The sequence below is a fragment of the Rhinatrema bivittatum genome, chromosome 11 (assembly GCF_901001135.1).
Source record: "Rhinatrema bivittatum chromosome 11, aRhiBiv1.1, whole genome shotgun sequence".
NCBI lineage: Eukaryota > Metazoa > Chordata > Amphibia > Gymnophiona > Rhinatrematidae > Rhinatrema > Rhinatrema bivittatum.
The window spans coordinates 51,510,970-51,531,529 of record NC_042625.1 but is presented as its reverse complement, the minus strand read 5'-3'; the positions used below and the strand labels follow the sequence as shown (position 1 = coordinate 51,531,529).

The 20,560-nt window shown below is 45.5% G+C and overlaps 1 protein-coding gene across 4 annotated transcripts in view; it reads right to left on the bottom strand.

The window, feature by feature from the left end:
• Positions 1–20,560, bottom strand: part of MED15 (mediator complex subunit 15) — a 211,183-nt gene that overhangs the window by 11,954 nt on the left and 178,669 nt on the right. For all 4 annotated transcript variants that reach the window (XM_029571062.1, XM_029571059.1, XM_029571061.1 and 1 more), the window contains one exon: positions 11,063–11,229. In XM_029571062.1, the coding sequence (XP_029426922.1) occupies positions 11,063–11,229 (167 nt within the window). The remainder of the gene's footprint in view (positions 1–11,062; positions 11,230–20,560) is intronic.

Here is a 20,560-nt window from a genome sequence, read left to right as displayed (position 1 = left end):
TGGTCTCTGGCCCCCTGTTTTCTTGGGAATTAGGAAATAAGGTGAATAAAACTCCCTGTGTCGGGCATGAGGTGGAATTAAACGGATTGCCCATTGATGCTGAAGAGATAGGATTTCCTTCAATAATTGGGGTTGATGCTTTGAAAACCCCGTTTTTGGATAGTGAGGGAGATGAGGTTTCGTTGCAAACTGTAACTGGTATCCTTTCTCTACTACTTCTAAAACCCATTGATTGGTTGTTATCAATCTCCATTCCTAAGAACATAAGAATATGCCATACTGGGTCAGACCAAGGGTCCATCAAGCCCAGCATCCTGTTTCCAACAGTGGCCAATCCAGGCCATAAGAACCTGGCAAGTACCCAAAAACTAAGTCTATTCCATGTTACCGTTGCTAGTAATAGCAGTGGCTATTTTCTAAGTCAACTTAAGTAATAGCAGGTAATGGACTTCTCCTCCAAGAACTTATCCAGTCCTTTTTTAAACACAGCTATACTAACTGCACTAACCACATCCTCTGGCAACAAATTCCAGAGTTTAATTGTGCGTTGAGTGAAAAAGAACTTTCTCCGATTAGTTTTAAATGTGCCACATGCTAACTTCATGGAGTGCCCCCTAGTCTATTATCTGAAAGAGTAAAAAACCGATTCACATTTACCCGTTCTAGACCTCTCATGATTTTAAACAACTCTATCATATTCCCCCTGAGCCAAGCTGAAAAGTCCTAACCTCTTTAGTCTTTCCTCATAGGGGAGCTGTTCCATTCCCTTTATCATTTTGGTAGCCCTTCTCTGTACCTTCTCCATCGCAATTATACCTTTTTTGAGATGTGGCGACCAGAATTGTACACAGTATTCAAGGTGCGGTCTCACCATGGAGCAATTCAGAGGGATTATGACATTTTCCATTTTATTCACCATTCCCTTTCTAATAGTTCCCAACATTCTGTTTGCTTTTTTGACTGCCACAGCACACTGAACCGATGATTTCAATGTGTTATCCACTATGACACCTAGATCTCTTTCTTGGGTAGTAGCACCTAATATGGAACCTAACATTGTGTAACTATAGCATGGGTTATTTTTCCCTATATGCATCATCTTGCACTTGTCCACATTAAATTTCATCTGCCATTTAGATGCCCAATTTTCCAGCCTCACAAGGTCTTCCTGCAATTTATCACAATCTGCTTGTAATTTAACTACTCTGAACAATTTTGTATCATCTGCAAATTTGATTATCTCACTCGTATTTCTTTCCAGATCATTTATAAATATATTGAAAAGTAAGGGTCCCAGTACAGATCCCTGAGGCACTCCACTGCCCACTCCCTTCCACTGAGAAAATTGTCCATTTAATCCTACTCTCTGTTTCCTGTCTTTTAGCCAGTTTGTAATCCACAAAAGGACATCGCCACCTATCCCATGACTTTTTACTTTTCCTAGAAGCCTCTCATGAGGAACTTTGTCAAATGCCTTCTGAAAATCCAAGTACACTACATCTACCAGTTCACCTTTATCCACATGTTTATTAACTCCTTCAAAAAAGTGAAGCAGATTTGTGAGGCAAGACTTGCCTTGGGTAAAGCCATGCTGACTTTGTTCCATTAAACCATGTCTTTCTATATGTTCTGTGATTTTGATGCTTAGAACACTTTCCACTATTTTTCCTGGCACTGAAGTCAGGCTAACCGGTCTGTAATTTCCCGGATTTCCCCTGGAGCCCTTTTTAAATAAGGGGGTTACATTAGCTATCCTCCAGCCTTCAGGTACAATGAATAATTTTAATGATAGGTTACAAATTTTAAACTAATAGGTCTGAAATTTCATTTTTTAGTTCTTTCAGAACTCTGGGGTGTATACCATCCGGTCCAGGTGATTTACTACTCTTCAGTTTATCAATCAGGTCTACCACATCTTCTAGGTTCACCGTGATTTGGTTCAGTCCATCTGAATCATTACCCATGAAAACTTTCTCCAGTACCGGTACCTCCCCAACATCCTCTTCAGTAAACACTGAAGAAAAGAAATCATTTAATCTTTCCTGCAGATGGGATTATATTCTGCCCGGAGGAGGTACCTATAGTGATGGTGGTCTTATTATTAAAAAGAGGAATGCGTCGTGTTGGATAACGCAGTTTGTTGGTTTTGCTGGCGCGGACTCCTTGGGCGTCCCCTCCTGTTTTGCTGCTGTTGTTGTGAATTGCGTTGTGGCTGAGTACAAGTTTGGGTCGATACGAAGAGTACTGCCTAAATGGTCTACGTTGGTAAGGGGTTTTGCGCATTGGTGCAAAGAATCTGCGTTTCGATTGGTACATGGATGGTTGTGTTAGAGACTGAATCGCTACTGCCTGATCTTTTAGATTGGCCACCGTCTCTTGAAATTTGTCACCAAACAGATTGTCCGCTTTGCAAGGCAAATTCGCCAGTTTAGTATGCACATCTTCGCGTATAGCACTGGAGTGTAGCCATCCTAGCCTTCGTGCTGCAATCGTGGATGCGGAAATGCGAGATGAAGATTCAAATCCTTCATAGATTGTACGAAGGAGGTGGCGGATGCCCTCCTCCAAATCTTGCACTGGTTGATTTATGTTGAGTATAGGATTTTCTGACCCAGGGAGTGCGTTCTTTATGGTTTGTAGACATTCAAATAAATATTGAACAATATAGAATTGATGTTGCTGGATGCGAGCCGACAACATTGCTCCCTGGAATGACTTTCGTGCGAATTCATCTAGCAATCTCTGTTCCCTACCTGGAGGTACTGAGGCATGCAATCTGTGCTTTTTAGCTTTTTACATAGCTGATTCCACTACTAGTGATGAATGCGGTTGTTGAGGCACTGAGTAAAAAGGGGACTGCCTCATTCGAAACTTTAAGTCAGTATTTCTCGGCACTGGGGGAATCGAGAATGGAGTCTCCCAAGATTTTTGCAATACTGAGTCTAAAACTTTGTGTGACTGTAAAGATGTGGGTTCAGCAGGAACATCAAATATCTTGAATAGGTCCAGGTTTCTGCCCTTGGATCAGGTGTTTTTTGAATCTGTAAATGTAACGTGGAACCCACTTTCTCTGAAAAACTTTGGATAAAATAGATCCTCCGGAAGAGAGTATGGTTGAGGAGGATCTTCTGGAGAATCAGATGGGTATCCCGTTGAAGTATGTGGCAAGGATTGTGGAGAATCTGTGTCCATTTGCAAAAGTAAATCTTGAGGAGGAGGAAGTGGGTCTAACTGTAAAGGAGACCGCTCTCCTGCTGGTGATGTTGCTATCTGCTCCGGAGAGGGTGGAATAGACAAGTGTTGAGATTCACTATCGCTGTCAGATGAGGCATGCGGCAATTGAAAATTGGATTGTATTACCTCAAACAACCCAGAGAGCGCAAGAGACAGCTGAGTGAACACTTCCCGCGTAGGCGGCATGGGAGACTTTTTTCCTGTTCCCGGTTCTCGAGGAGGTGAAGGGGCTTGCGGAATGTGATATGGTTGTGCACGTGTTTGTAAGTCCTCGTTTACCTTCTGTCTCTTGGCTAGGGGTTCTTGTAAACCGTCGCCCAGTTATCTACTTCGTGAAGTGGACAAAAGATCTGATAGAACTCTCAAAGATGAGAAGGACGAAACTGAAGAGGAAAGCGATGTAAGTCGGAATTAATCATCTCCCAAGCGAGAGTGGAGACTCGCTGGGGAATGGTGGTGGCTAGAGGCATCTGGAGATGTAACCTTCCTGCCTTTGCTTGCCTTTCTTACAGCGTCTCTGGATGTAGTCGATTTATGAAATATGTGACTACTGTGTTTATCTGTCGTCAGTGGAGGCCTGGATTTCTGCACCAATCCTGATGATCCTCCCATCGATCCCAACGCTCTTCGCGTTGATCCCGACGCTCTGTGTGCCGATGACGACGCTCCATGAGCCGCTTTCGATGCTCTATGTGCCACTCCCGACGTTGTCGGCGTCATTCCAGGCATTTTGTGCGCCGTTGTAAGCGGTCCGTGCGTCAGTCCCGACGCTTTGTGTTTGGCTAGTTCAGTATGCTTCGGCCTCGATGCTGTTTTAGTGTGAGCCGTTGCACTTTTTAGCGACTGGCCTCCAGCAGTGGACATCGATATTGAAGTCAACGCTGGCAGGGAAGCGGACGTTTGGCCCACAGACGGCTCCCTCGATTTTCTTGAAGCCTTTGAGTTCTTCCTTCGACTTTCCTCATCTGCACTTCCCCCAAACTGAATTTGCTCCACCGATGATGCCCGTCTTACCTTTGGGGACTTGTCCTTCCGCGGCCCCGGAGAAGAATGGGCCTTCGAAGGAGGAGCATAAGAGCCCCCTGTTGCAAATTTTAGTTGTTGGATCCGCTGAGCTCGCTGCCGCTGAGCTCTAGGAGACATCCGGCTGCAGTGGGGGCAAGAGACCTGCTCATGTTCGGCACCTAAGCACCAATAGCAAAAATCATGTCCATTAGTTATGGACATGATTTTTCCACATGAGCAAGGCTTGAAGCCAGACGGTCTTGGATCCATCTTCTTAGCCATTTTTCTTCTTTGCTGAGGAGAAAAGAATCCCCGCGTACGATCCCGTGAGCGGAAAGAACAGATTGAGGAGATAGCAGGGCTAATTCAGCCCTGCTATCAATGGGAAAAAACCTTTCCTCCTTTTTTTTCTTCCAAGACAGCTTAAACTGACAGAGGAATTTTACTTCTCTGACAACAGACCCGAGGCATGAAACTTCTCAGGGGTCTCAACCTGAGGCATGAAACTTCTCAAGGGTCTCAATGGGGGAGGGACTAGACCACCAGTATCACCCCAGAGCCAGGCAAGAGGCCACCAGGAAAAGGGTCCTAGGCTGAATAAATCAAAGGGACATGATCCAGGAAAAGGGTCTTAGGCTGAATAAATCAAGGGGACAGGATCCCCCCTAGGCCCAAGCAAGAGCAAGGAGTCAGAACAAAACTGCTTCTGACGACTAAACTTTTTTTTTTTTTTTACTTCTTAAACACTGGGAATTAAACCAATACTTGCTTGATCCTTTATAACTAGAGAAGGAGGAAGAAGAACTTCTGCAAACCAAAACCTGCTACAAAGAAAGGGAACCACAGGTTCTGCTATCTGTATCTGCTGGAGACAGAGAAATACTGAAGGGACCCAGGGGGAGCACTGTCCTGATATAGGATACCTTTTGAGTTTTTCTCTGTCTCCATCTGCTGGAAAGGAGGCTCAACCCACTGTCTGGACTGATCCGGGTACATACAGGGAAAGGAAAATTGGTTCTTACTTGCTAATTTTCGTTCCTATAGTACCATGGATCAGTCCAGACGGTGGGTTCAGCCTCCTTTCCACTGTCTGGACTGATCCATAGTACTACAGGAACGAAAATTAGCAGGTAAGAACCAATTTTCCTTACACACACATATCCCAGACAGCCTTCCATTCACACACACACAGACACATCATGGGCTCTACACCAAGACTCAAACACTCTTCAGTCTCAGATATACACCATGGTAGTAGAAGACCTTCTAGCCTGAAGTAGAGTAGTAATCACTGGCTCTGAGTATCCCTTCAAATGGAAGCACTGTCTCTCAAAAGCCAGGCCACTAGACAGAAGCAATCTGCTTGCTCCGAAAATATGGGCTCTTGGTGTAGCAATTGCCTCCGGTGGCTTAACAGGATGGGACCATCTACAGCCAGCTGAACCAGATCTGCAAACCACGGACGGTGCGGCCATTCCGGCGCCACCAGGATCACTCTTTCTGGATGTTGTTTGATGCGCTGTAACGCCCGACCTACAAGTGACCACGAGGGAAATACATAAAGCAGAAGTCTCACTGGCCATGGCTGAATCAGAGTGTTGATATCTTCAGAGCTGAATTCATTCCGGTGGCTGAAAAACCTGATCCCTTGGCATTCTTCCGAGTTGCCATGAGATCGAACTGGGGCACACCCTACCTACGCCGAATGAGGACAAAGGCCTCTGCTGACAGTTCCCATTCTCCCAGGTCCAGCTGTTGCTTGCTGAAATAGTCCGCCTGCATATTGTCCACACCTGCCATGTGCGAAGCTGCTAGTACTACTAGATGTTAGTCTGCCCAGGCAGAGTTCCTGAACCTCCTGAGCCACTAGACTACTCTTTATTCTGCCCTGACGATTGATATAGGCCAGTGTCATTGCCCTGTCTGAGAACACGTGCACTGGACGCCCCTGAATCTGAGGAAGACAGACAAGTAACACCCTTTGAGCCACTCTTGTTTCCAGATGGTTAACTGACCAGGAAGCATCCACTGGCAACTACTGTCCTTGGGCCATCGATCCCTGTCATACCACTCTCTAACCACTGAGGCTGGCATCTGTGGTCACAACCACTTAGTCCGAAACCTCTATATCCATTCCTTTCTCCAAACTGGAACGAACCTGCCACCACGAGAGACTGGATTTGGATTCCCCGTGGAGTGGCAATGGTAGCAGAAACTTCTTCGACAACGGATTCCAAAGGGAAATGAGCACCTTCTGTAGAAGGCCCATGGCACCAATTCCAGGATAGACACCATGGAACCTAGCACTTTATATAATCCTAGACTTTGGGAACCAACAGATTCAGCAGCCGAACTACTTGCGAATGCAACTTGACCACCCTCTCTGGGGTAAGAAACACCTGGCCTAACTGGGTGTCAAATCGTGCCCCCAGATGTTCTAATGACTGAGATGGCTCCAGATGGCTTTTCGCCAAGTTTATCACCCAGCCCAGGGACCTTAGGCACTTCATAACTTGGAACAGTGACACTCCATCTCTGACTTCGCCTGTATGAACCAATCGACCAGGTACGGATGCACTAATATCTCTTCCCTTCTGAGGGCCGCCGCAGCTACTACCACCACTATCATCTTCGTGAACATTCTTGGTGCGGTCGCCATGCTCGAAGGGAAGCACTTGAAACCAAAAATGTTCTCCTAGCACTGTGAAGCGCAGAAACTTTTGATGGGAATGTGCAGATGTACCTCAGTTAGATCCAAGGACATGAGAAACTCCCTCTTGTGCACCACTGCAATCACTGTCCGCAGTGTCTCCATATGAAAGTGCGGCACCTGCAAGGACGCATTGACCTTTTTGAGATCTAGAATGGGCCGAAAGGCACTCTCCTTCTTGGGAACCACAAAGTAAACCAAATAACTTCCTTGACCTTGTTCTCTCCAAGGAACCAGGATGATGGCTTCTAAATGTTGCAGTCTTAGCAATGTGTTTGCACCGCCACCCACTTGATGGGCGAAGCACAACTGGACACCACATAGGCTTCCTTGATGGGACACAAAAATTCTTTATCACTTCCAGAACCCAGTGATTGGAAGTGATTCTGGTCCACTCCTTGTAAAAATGGGACAACCTTTCTCTGACAGCTTCCAGGGAGGAGTGGACTAGCCCACCTTCACTGGACAGACTTAGCATCTCCGGAGCCCTGTCCGGTGATATCTCTGGCCAGTCTACGTGTCCCTCAAAAGGACTGCTGCCTTCCTGAACCCTGCTTTTGCGTGGATCCAGAAGTGAGCGAAATCTAATTTCCCGAAAGCCTGTGCGCAGCAGAAAGGTCTTCTTACTCACTTTCTTATCTTTGGGTAATTTGTTCCCTTTAAATTCTGCCAAATGTTTCATCAGCTTCTCCAGATCCTCCCAGAACAACAACTTTCCTTTGAAGGGAAGACTGCAAAGTTGCGCTTTTGATCATACATCTACTGACAAATTACGGAACCACAGGAGTCTTCAAGCGGCTACTGTGGACACTATATTTCTGGCTGACATCCAAACCATATCATACAGGGCATCCACCACATAGGCCGCTCCCGCCTCCAACTGAGCCTCCTGGCTGGAATCAGCAGAGGTCCCCGATGTCTTCTCTTGCTCCTTCTGCATCAAGCGTAAACAAGCTCTCTGCATTAGGCTAACACAGACCGCAGCTCTAAGGCTCAGAACAGAGACCTTAAACAGCCTCTTTAGCAAGATCTCTAGCTTCTGGTCCTAGATATCTTTTAGAGCCATCAACCATGCCACGGGAATGGTCGCCTTCTTGGTCACAGCAGACATCGAGGCATTCACCTTCGGAAGCTTCCAAACCTCTAAAGTGTCCTCCGGCAAGGGAAAGAATCTGGCCATAGCCCTGGCCACCTTCAGACCTGCCTCAGAAAATCCCATTCCCAGTCATTCAGCTTCTTCACATTCTTCGGCGTTCCATATAGCCCATCCAGTAGTGTTCCATATAGCCCATCCAGTAGTGGGTTCACAGTCTCGTCCGAATCCTCCTGCATGATCTTGATTCCCAGTTCTTCCATCATCTGGGGGATGAGAGGCTGCAACTCCTCCTTACAGAACAATCTCACCGCCCTAGGGTCATTGCCTTCTGTGAGAGGAACATCTTCCGCATCAGAGTCACTGGCCACCAGGGAGGTAGCAGGATCTGCGCCCGGATCAGTATCTGGGTCATTTCGTGAATCCTCCCTGAGGACCATTTCCCTCCAAATCTTCCGAAGACTTTTCCTCCACTCCTAAGTGTCCCAGACCCAGCAGGCAAAGAATGCCTCTTGACCTAGAAGGGACCTCAGCTCGAGGCTTCTTAGCTGAACTCTGGGACTTCTGGTGGCTTCCTTCTTAATGAAATAGGCCTCATGTAGCAATACCACAAAATCTGCCGAAAACCCGTCTTCCTTATCCGCCAGGTCCTTACCTGGCCCCCCTCTATCCTCTCCAGACTCATGTTGTACTGGAGAAAGCAGAGGAGGGGAGCCTCCTGCCACTTGGAGGCAAAATTGCCGCCGTCTCCTTCAAGTCCCATAGGGCCTCTTGGACGGGGCCTGCAGACTGCGTACAGCGTCCGCCTACTAAGCCCTCTGCTGAGGCATAGCTGGCACATAATAGGGCTCCACTGAAGCTTGATCACCTCACACCGCAGGCCTGACAAACTTTCCTGCGGGAGGTGCCATGAAACGCATTGCATCCCATGGCCAAAAATAGCCCAGAGCGAGAAGAAAAAACTCCAATACCACCACCAGTGCTGTTCCGGCCTCGAGCCGCACTTGCTTCCCTTCTCACTCCCGATGCTCAGCCAACCACTGAAAGAAGGCCTGCACTACTTTTTTTTTTTTTCCATAAAGGAACAGCCACTGAGCAACCCAGATAGAAAAACAAAAGGAAGACATACTTTCCTGCTTCTGGGTGCTCAGGTGAGAAGGCTTTGGGGGAGTGAGGGAACCAGGGCTTCTGGCTTTCCCTCCCCCTGGAAATCAAGGGTCGAGCCAGGCTAGGGATTACCAAACCCCCCCCCCCCCCACACACACACACTCAACCAGAGGGATAGCACACGAAGGAACCTAACACTTCTGGGAGCACCTGTCTTCAGTTCTTTCCCTATTTCTTTTTTTTTTTTTTTAAACTAAGTTCATACTGCAGGTTTGCACCTGTACCATTTGCTGAAGACAGAGAAATCTAAGGGACTGCAGGTGGCATTCTTGGTTAAGTAGCAGTGCCTGAAAACCTTTTATTCTCTGCCTCCATTTGCTGGTAGGGATGCAAAACCCACTTGTCTGGACTGATCTGGGATATGAACAGGAAAATCGAGTTCAGCCCAGCCAGACATTTCAGAGATTACTTCAACCAATATAGGATGAATATCTTTAATAGATTAATTTAGATATTTCTTGAGATTTTTTTTTTTTTTTTGCAGTCTTATTTCCAAAAAATCAAAGAACATACATTCATCAGACTGACGATTTCTGAAGCATATATTTTGCAAAACAAAGTTTAATATTTAAAAGTATGACCTCCAATTATGTGATTCTATAGGACTGTTTTCGGAAGGGATGTGTTGAGTTAAATTATAAAAACTCAAGGGAAGCCTATGAGCCTGAAAATTAATTGAGGGTGTGCAAGGCTGAAGGACCTAGGGAAGTGGTTCCCAAACCTGTTCTGTTGGACCCCTGGCCAGTCAGGTTTTCAGGCTACTGCAATGAATAAGCTTGTGTAGGTAAAAGGTAGGGGCTGCCTCATGGCTCTCTGGCCTTGTGTTGATTTTAAGTTTCTTCAGCTACTGCTGTTGCCACTGCAGAAACTTGGCAGGGGTAAAAAAATGCTTATAGTCGTTCTACAATTCTTCCCCTTTCATATCCAAGTTATTTTTCCATGTTTTTTGTAACTTTCTCACATCCAAAATATTGTTATAATATTTGTTAAGTTTCATACTATATTTGTTCTTGTATTGGGAAATGTTCTTTACTTTGTTACTCTCTGCCTTTACTCACATTGTTAATTGTAAACCGGGTTGATGTGATTCCTATCATGAAACTCGGTATAATAAAAATAACAAATAAATAAATAAATAAATAAATAAAAAGGGGAGCCAAAGGAGGGACTATGGCTGTAGATTGGGGAGGCAAAACAGAGAGGGGGATGCTGCTGCTGAGCACGGGGTGCGGGGCTGCAAGAATAATGGGGGGGGGGGGGGGGGAGAGAAAGACGAAGACCTAGGGCAAGTGGTAGGGGGATGCAGGGCAAAATGTAGAGAGAGAAAAAGGGGGATTCAAGGCACAGAGTGGAATGGGGAAGAGAAAGGGATTGCTGGGCATAGGGTGGGGAAGAGAAAGTGGGATGCTAGATAGGAGGGAAAAAGAGAGAGAAAAGAGGGTGCGCTTTGCTGAAGCTGCCACCCCAATATGGACGGCTGCGCCTTTGCTACTAAAAAAAAAAGTGCTGTGTCAGAGCAGAAGTGAAAGGGTGTGTTGGGGGCGTGCATAATTCTTTATATCTGGTCCTGGCTCTGCCTGGCCAACACTATCTCAGTTGATGTCCAAGGAGTTATAGCCTTCTGGTTTCAACTCAGCTACCTTACTGCCCACAATGTTGCTAGGTCCTGTTTCCTTTGTGCTTTCCCTCCTCTGCCCTAGGGCAGAGGGCATCTTAAGAAAGACATCTGCCTTTTTCCATCTTGTATCCTAAGTGCAGGCTTCCTCAGACAACTGGCACTTTGCGATCTAGCACTTCAAAGCTTTCATTCGCAATTCCCCAATCTGTATGATAATGAAGCACCACCTGCTTACCCAGTTTACATATGAGGTGAACTGTTCCATTATTACTGCAATGAGAGGGATCCAAATTAACCATAAATTTAGGATTTAATCTTGCAACTTCTCCTTGCAACACATTTGGTATGGTCTGCCTTTCATCATCTTCAAATTTCCGCTTTTGAGGAGTTATTATCTGGGCCCTGCACAGAACACACTCAGATTAGTTCTGGCCAGAGGGGACAAGAAGGAGACTTAGATTACTGCAGAACATAGTAATGTAGTCAACGATAGCAGATAAAGTCTAATTGGCCCATCCAGCTGCCAGCCACAGAAACGTGATTGATCAGGTAGGGTACAAATACAATAGAATATAATATAAACATATTATTCTTTATCCAAGTCAGTTTTTGTTGTCTTTCTTGGAGGGATGAGCATACAAGTTCCCATCCTTAATCCAACACCTAGCAGTGGTACCACATTTTACCACCAAGCTTTTTAATAATCTAAACATCTTCCAAAGCTAGTGATGCTCACACATCAAGTTGCCCAGAACCAGTGACTTCGCAGGATAGTACTTCGCTACCTCCAACTGCCAGCATCAACCCAACTGGCAGTTATCTGTGATCCACTGTCCAAGTTTTCCCTGAGCCTGCAGTAAAATGGACTTTCCTGTACTACTAGTACTGGTACTGGATAGAGCAGTCTCTTATTTTTTCATTTAATGAATTGCAGCTCAGCTCCAAATATGGAGATTTCCCACTAAGACAGACAACACTGAAGCTTCCACAGCAGGGAAAGGCAACGCCAGTCCTCAAGCACCACAAGCCAGTCAGGTTTTCAGGATATCCACCATGAATATGCATTAGATACATTTGCAGCACTCAAGGACTGGAGCTGCCACTGCTTCTCACCATTTGCCTAAATACTGAAGGTCCACAGACATTGCACTGTAAAGGAGATTTCCAACAGCAATGCTTATTTACCTCTGACAACTGTTCAACAGCCATTGCAAGTCACACTGATTGGGATCACATGCCCTGCCCTAGCATATACTAAGTCAGAGGGGCTTCTCCAAGCTCTGTAACTTTGCAAAGTTCATAGACTTATAAACAGAAATGCAAATGTTAGAACCAAATGTAAAAGAGGACAAGAGGGTTCTAATACTAACAGGAAATAGATAAGTGGCTTTTAGCCAAGTGAGTCTTCTGGCACCTATGGCTATGGCTGCATTGCTCACCTATGACCTCTAGGATTAGATTTAAAATTCTATGCTTAGTTTTTAAAGTATTGTCTACAGGCAACCCTCAATAAATTAGCCAATTATCTGTGACCTTACAAATCAGCTCATATTTTATGTTCTTCCCCACGGGATTTACTCATAGCTCCTCTTCCCTCATGGGTCAAACAGCTTTTAGTTATGTAGCACCATGAATATGGCCATTAGGAAAGAAAAAATTATGTTACGTTTCGTAAGTGCCTGAAAATATTTTTTCTTACGCATTTGAAGTTTTTAGCATTTTTATTGCTTTTTCCTTCTGCTATTGTTAATTTTTAAGATAATGTTTTATTATTTGGAGTAAGATTTTCATTGGTTTTTGTTTTTAAACTTTTTTATTGAAAAAAATATATATTACAAGATATACTTCTAATAGAAAAATACAATACCAAAAAGAAAGCAGAGTTGCTTACCTGTAACAGGTGTTCTCCCAGGACAGCAGGATGTAGTCCTCACATGTGGGTGATGTCAGCAGACGGAGCCCTATCACGGAAAACTTTTCTGTCAAAGTTTCTAGAACTTTTGACTGGCACACTGAGCATGCCCCAGCATGTCATAATCCCTGTAGCCACAGGAGTCTCCCTTCAGTCTCGTTTGTAGCAAAAGGTGCGAGCAAAAAAATAATAAAACGTTTCGGACACAACTCCACAGGGTGGCGGGTGGGTTTCATGAGGACTACATCCTGCTGTCCTGGGAGAACACCTGTTACAAGTAAACAACTCTGCTTTCTCCCAGGACAAGCAGGATGCTAGTCCTCACATGTGGTGATTAGCAAGCTACAGGCTGACTCATATTTGTTTGGACCAACAGCGTACAACTTGGGCAATGGGCACAACAACTGGTGTACTATTGGTAAAACTGAGGCAGCCTGAAAATTACAACAGGTGGATGTGGAAGGCGTTGGGATTATACTGGAAATAAGTTCTTCAAGACGGATTGGCCAAAGGCAGAGTCTTGACGTCCTTCCTTGTCCAGGCAGTAATGTGCTGCAAATGTGTGAAGAGAGCTCCATGTTGCAGCTTTACAGATCTCAGCAATCGATACTGAACGATAGTGTGCTACTGAGGTTGCCATGGCTCTTACTGAATGCACCTTCACTCGTCCCTGGAGAGGAAGGCCTGCTTTGTCATAGAAGAATTGGATACAGTCTGCTAGCCAATTTGAGAGAGTTTGTTTGCTCACTGGAACTCCCGGTTTGTTTTTATGGAAAGAAACAAAGAGTTGGGTGGATTTCCTATAGATTGCAGTGTGGTCTAGGTAAAATGCAAGTGCACATTTACAGTCCAAGGTGTGTAAAACCCTCTCGCCCTGGTGAGAATGAGGCCTTGGGAAAAATGTGGGCAAGACTATAGACTGATTCAAGTGAAAGTCAGTAATCACCTTGGGAAGGAATTTAGGGTGAGTACGGAGGACCACTCTGTCATGGAGGAACCTTGTGTAGGGTGAGTATGTGACAAGTGCTTGTAATTCACTAACCTTTCGAGCAGAAGTAATGGTTACTAGGAAAAGAACTTTCCATGTAAGAAATTTAACATTGCAGGAGTGCAAAGGCTCAAACGGGGAGTGCATGAGCCTTGTAAGTACTACATTTAGGTCCCATTCAGTGACTGGTGGCCATAGAGGGGGCTTATGTTGTAGTAGGCCCCTCATAAACCGGCTCACAAGGGGTTGCGCTGTTACCGGGGCATCCCCCACTACCTTGTGGTACGCTGAGATTGGACTCAGATGTACCCGCACCGAGGAAGTCTGGAGACCAGAATCTGAAAGGTGCCAAAGATAGTCTAAAAGAGATGGAGTGGGGCAGGAAAAAGGGTCGATACCTTTTTGCGAGCACCATATGGTAAATCTATTCCACTTAGAACGATAGGATTTTCGTGTGGAAGGCTTTCGTGAAGCTACAAGCACTTGAGAGACATTAGTTGAGAGATTGAGCGGTTGCAGGATCAAGCTTTCAACATCCAGGCTGTGAGTGATAGGGTCTGAAGGTTTGGATGGCGTAACATGCCGTGGTTCTGAGTTATGAGAGTGGGTGCTGTGCCCAGGCGAATGGATTGTCTGATTGAGAGGTCGAGAAGCATGGGAAACCACACTTGTCGAGGCCAGTACGGGGCTATGAATATCATTGACCTGTGTCCTGTTGTAGCTTCACGAGAATTTTGGCTATCAGCGGTATCTGGGGATATGCGTATAGGAGGTCTGTGTTCCAGGGGCGAGTGAAGGCGTCCATGGCTAACATGTTTTGTTAACATGGTTGGCCTGCAGGTTAAGATTCCAGTCTTCCCCCGTGCAGCTGATGCCAGTTCAAGCCCCACTGTGGGACCTTTCCAGACAAGCAGTTTTTGCAGGAGTCTTCAAAAGTACCTGCTCTAGTGAGGTCATAAAAATACAGTTGGCACTGTGTATGGTGTCATTATATTTATGCGGCTTGCCATATAAGGGCAATGGAGCCATCGCCTTCTCTGTGACTGTGTCAGCACTGGTTGGACAAGATGATTTACCTACTATGGTTTTTTGTTGACACTGGCCATCCCCTTGGTCTGAGGGAAAAGGGGCAGAAGGCGATACAATGAATATGTTTCTGCCGTCTTGATTTCCCATGAGGGAGACATCTACGAGAGATGCGAGTCAGTCTAGCAATATTAGTCTTGGGCTCCGGGATGGACCTATCCTCCCTTTCCTATGATGAATCCTAGGGCCTTCAGGTTTTTCTTCAGGGTCGCCCAGCAAAGATTCGGGGCTCCCACTTCTCAGCCACTGCATGCAAGCAATGCAGTGAGGCGGTCCTGGTGATGTTCAGAAGGCTGTGCTTGACGTTATGTTAGATGCCCCCATGGGGCTTTGGGTTTCTCCCTTCTGGATGAAGGGGAGATTCCTCCATATTTGGAGCCACATTATGGGGTAGATTTTAAAAGAAATGTCATGTTTTCTTTCCCATCCTGGGTGCGATTTCAGTATTTGTCCTTGGAGCACCTCTGAGCCTAAATTCATTAGAGGGCGCACTTTAGTGGGATTGTGCTCCCTGGCCGAAAACAAGGGTGCTCTACACAATACTCATGATAGGTTTGAGGCTATCCTTAGTCAGGTCTTGTGACCATGGCAAATCATTTGCAGATTGCATCCTGTTGCTTCCTGGTAGTTCGGACTAGTGCCGTCTCTATGGAGACAACCAAGGAACATGGTCCGCTGGCAGTTTGGTACAGAACCGGGAAGACTGTATTCTTAGCCAATGCGAGCTGTGACATGGTGCAGATGACCATTAGACAGGTGGCTTCCATGATTTCTACTACACGCCAGCTTTGGCTATGGGCTCCAGGTCCAATCTCATGAGGTTACCCTTTTAGGGTTTTCATTTCTGAGCCATCTTCCAAGACTGGAGCTCCTCAATCTTCACAATGAAGGTCCAAAGACTCACCTACTGGCTCAGAGGTGGGTCCGGATTAGTCAGACCACTATGTCTTTGACATAAGGGATGCTTATATACTGGAATTTCTCTGGATGTTTCTATAATCTCTCCTTACAACTCTCTACTGAACAGAGTGGCAGTAGAGACTAGCTTAACGAGCCTGTTGGACTTGAAGGCCATCTTACTGTTTCCCAGATCAAAAAAATTGCGAGCCGCTATTCCCCTTTGTTCTATCATTTTTAAGGCAGTTGAGCGCCATTTGTGTTTAACTCCTTCCAGACAAAAACTAGTGTTGGAGAAGATTCTCACGTCTTCATTGCTGGTGATTGTGCACATGAACTTTCTACAAGGTCATGGTGGTAGTACTGGCATCTCTGCACAAAGGAGGCACGTATCGAGATGATTTACAGTCTCAGATGCTGGAGTATTTTGGTGTGCGGCCGGCATGGAGTGGGGCAGACTAATTCTGCCAGAGAGTCACAGTCAGGAGTTCATTGTTCAGTTCCTGGGGTCAATGGCAGCCATTTTGGATATTGTCCCTGGTCATTAAGCGCGCTTGCAGCCTCTTCAGCGCAAGTTGCTCTCCCGGTGGCGTCCGCAGTCGCAGAATAGTGTGATTTCACTTGCTCCTGCCAGTAAGGGTACAGTTGCAATGGTATTACAGGCATATCATCTCAGGGAAGGGATTTCCCTGGAGATATTGGGCTACTTGATTCTCATATCATATCTCTATCAGGCACTGGGAGCGCGTGTAGTCCTACTAACATGTTTGTGCTTCACTGAACAACTGGAAGCTCATCCGGTCATACTACTGTTAGACAATACATAGACAGTAATCTACATCATTCATCTAGGAAGAACAGAAGCTGGATCCAGGGGGTACATTCCTTCCAAGACTTGACCCTTTTGAAATTAGCTTCCGGGGTGCCCCACTCAAGATCAATCAATTCTTGAATGGTCTCTATAACAGGGATCTTTTCTTTGGCTCAGACATGGATTCAGCCCCAGGGATTACCTGCATCTTCAATATCAGTAAACTCAACTCTATGAAAGAACTGCAACATAGTTCTATATGGTTCCAATCCTGGAGGAATTTCCCCATCCTCCAGGGAGTAAGGATTGGCGACATCTTCCGTGCCATCTGGGTCCCTTATCGGGAAGACTGGCTGCCGATCTAGGTGTACCTCAACGCTTAACCACAGCACCAGGCATGTGGGAGGTCACCACCTGACCTGGCAAGATTGGTTGGGGCAGAGGTTTGCTCCAGAAGAAAGGACTGCAATCCTTGAAAAAATTCCACCCAAGAAAAGGCAGAAGGATCCATGTCCTGTGCCCACTGAACTACCTTTCCCCGCTGACGAACCAGTTAAGGGAGTTCCAAAGTCAGGCGTCTCTTCTGACATGTCTTTATTCAGGCCCGCATCAGGCTGGGAAGAACCGGGCTTAGTAAAATCAGACTAAGGCAATTCTCCCTGAGTCTCCAAGCAGTGCTGGAACAAGTTAGAGGGAACGCCAAGCTGAGATGCCTGAATATAACAAGCAGCATTGAGGGTAAGGCACTTAGGTTTCTTAGCTATAGGTGCCATCAGTCTGTTAGTACGCATACCAGGAGACTGAAAGGTGTGCGTCCAGCTGTGCTCGTGCTGCAAAAAAAAAAAAATAGGTGTCCAAGATTTAGGTGTACAGCCCTGTGCCTCGATGAGCGCCCAAAAACAGCCCCCTCAATGCTGCTCAGATTGTGCGTATAGGTAAGTGTGTGCCTCGAAATGGATGCCCAAGCAGGCTTCCAACTAAGCGTCCAAAAACTGGGCGCACAGCCGGACACACTCGCACAAACCGACAATCCTGAAGAGGGCAGCTTAACGTGCAGGAAAAACTGCGCGAAAAGGCCGCCGCGGCCTACGATGCAGTGCAAAGTGATAAGCCTAAGAGCAGGAACTAGCTTTAAAAGGCTGCTCAACCCGCCAGGCTGCCCACATCCCCTAAACTCCATCAGAGGCAGGAACGCACAAAGAATTGGTGCGCCAAGCATGGAGACCGGAAGAAAGAGGAATCCCTACAAACAGCCCTCCTCTTTTTTTTTTGCTTTAAATGAGCTCAGCCCATCCCAGCTGAGTACAGAGTCAGTCTCCGGCTGCGGGAGGAGAGGGCATATACCATCACCGCCACTCTCTGCTTCCTGCACCCACTTGCCTTTCAGCTGTCTTTTACAGCTAAGTCCACGCCGGCTAAAAACCAGCTACCAGATCAAGGCACCCATCCAAGGGAAAATCCAGTATATATCGACCTCAGGAATTCTCAAAAGAGGGAGGGACCATATGATAACACCACAGGAGAGGGGGGTGAATTAATTTTCTTTCTTTTCTCCTTCTGAAAGCTTTAAGCAATCCCCAGTAGGGAGATGCACGTCCACCATCTGCTGGAGACAGTGAATACTTGCAGGCTGTCACTACAGGAATATACATACTGTGATGTCAGCTTTGCTCCATCTCCATCTTCTGGTACAGGTGCATAACCCACTTATTCTGAATCTGTGTAAACACTAAGAAAAAGCACATTGGGTGAAGGAAATCATCATGGCTGCCTATGTGGATGTACCATTGCCTAAGAACATGACATCCTGGGTCAGACCAAGGGTCCATCAAGCCCAGCATCTTGTCTCCAACAGTGGTCAATCCAGGCCATAAGAACCTGGCAAGTTCCCAAAAACTAAGCCTATCCCATGTTACTGTTGCTAGTAATTGCAGTGGCTATTTTCTAAGTCAACTTAATTAATAGCAGGTAATGGACTTCTCCTCCAAGAACTTATCCAATCCTTTTTTAAATACAGCTAAACTAACTGCACTAACCACATCCCCGGGCAACCAGTTCCAGAGTTTAATTGTGCGTTGAGTGAAAAAGAAATTTCTCCAATTAGTTTTAAATGTGCCACATGCTAACTTCATGGAGTGTCCCCTAGTCCTTCCATTATCTGAAAGAGTAAATAACCGATTCACATTTACCCGTTCTAGACCTCTCATGATTTTAAACACCTCTATCATATCCTCCCCCTCAGCAGTCTCTTCTCCAAGCTGAAAAGTCCTAACCTCTTTAGTCTTTCCTCATAGGGGAGCTGTTCCATCCCCTTTATCATTTTGGTCACCCTTCTCTGTACCCTCTCCATTGCAACTATATATTTTTTTTGAGATGCGGCGACCAAAATTGTACACAGTATTCAAGGTGTGGTCTCACCATTGAGCGATCAGAGGCATTATGACATTTTCCGTTTTATTCACCATTCCCCTTCTAATAATTCAACATTCTGTTTGCTTTTTTGACTGCCGCAGCACACTGAACTGACAATTTCAATGTGTTATCCACTATGATGCCTAGATCTCTTTCTTGGGTGGTAGCTCCTAATATGGAACCTAACATTGTATAACTATAGCATGGGATATTTTTCCCTATGCTTGCACTTATCCATATTAAATTTCATCTGCCATTTGGAAACCCAATTTTCCAGTCTCACAAGTTCTTCCTGCAATTTATCACAATCTGATTGTGATTTAACTACTCTAAATTATTTTGTATCATCTGCAAATTTGATTACCTCACTCTGTCGTATTTCTTTCCAGATCAATTATAAATATATTGAAAAGCTCGGGTCCCAATACAGATCCCTGAGGCACTCCACTGCCCACTCCTTTCCACTGAGAAAATTGTCCATTTAATCTCTGTTTCCTGTCTTTTAGCCAGTTTGTAATCCATGAAAGGACATCACCACCTATCCCATGACTTTTTACTTTTCCTAGAAGCCTCTCATGAGGAACTTTGTCAAATGCCTTCTGAAAATCCAAATACACCCCATCTACCAGTTCACCTTTATCTACATGTTTATTAACTCCTTCAAAAAAGTGAAGCAGATTTGTGAGGCAAGACTTGCCTTGGTTAAAGCCATGCTGACTTCGTTCCATTAAACCATGTCTTTCTATATGTTCTGTGATTTTGATATTTAGAACACTTTCCACTATTTTTCCTGGCACTGAAGTCAGGCTAACTGGTCTGTAGTTTCCTGGATCACCCCTGGAGCCCTTTTTAAATATTGGGGTTACATTAGCCAACCTCCAGTCTTCAGGTACAATGGATGATTTTAATGATAGGATACAAATTTTTACCAATAGGGCTGAAATTTCATTTTTGAGTTCCTTCAGAACCCTGGGGTGTATACCATCTGGTCCAGGTGATTTACTACTCTTCAGTTTATCAATCAGGTCTACCACATCTTCTAGGTTCACCGTGATTTGGTTCAGGCCATCTGAATCATTACCCATGAAAACCTTCTCCGGTACAGGTATCTTCCCAACATCCTCTTCAGTAAACACCGAAGCAAAGAAATCGTTTAATCTTTCTGCGATGGCCTTATCTTCTCTAAGTGCCCCTTTAACTCCTCAATCATTAACGGTCTAGACATGTCAAGGCACATTCCATTAAAACTCAGGCAGTCTCTTGGGCAGAGATTTGGTTGTTGTCTCCTTTCGAGATTTGTCAGGCAGCGACGTGGTTATCCTTACATACCTTCTCCAGATATTACCGCTTGGACATTAAGGCTCAGAACGACGCGGCTTTCGGGTATGCAGTGTTGTCAGGACTGCAGGTAGCCTCCCACCCTTTTCAGGACTGACCTGCCTGAGTGCTGAAGGAGAAATTACTACGTACCTGATAATTTCCTTTCTCTAAGGAAGGCTGGTCAATCCACAACCCACCCTGCACTGCCTACTTGCTTTTAATTCATCCTTTATATGCGGATGATTCAGAGTATTATATCTTTTGATTCGTTTGAAGGACTGGTAAGTTAAAGAACCAGACCCTAAAA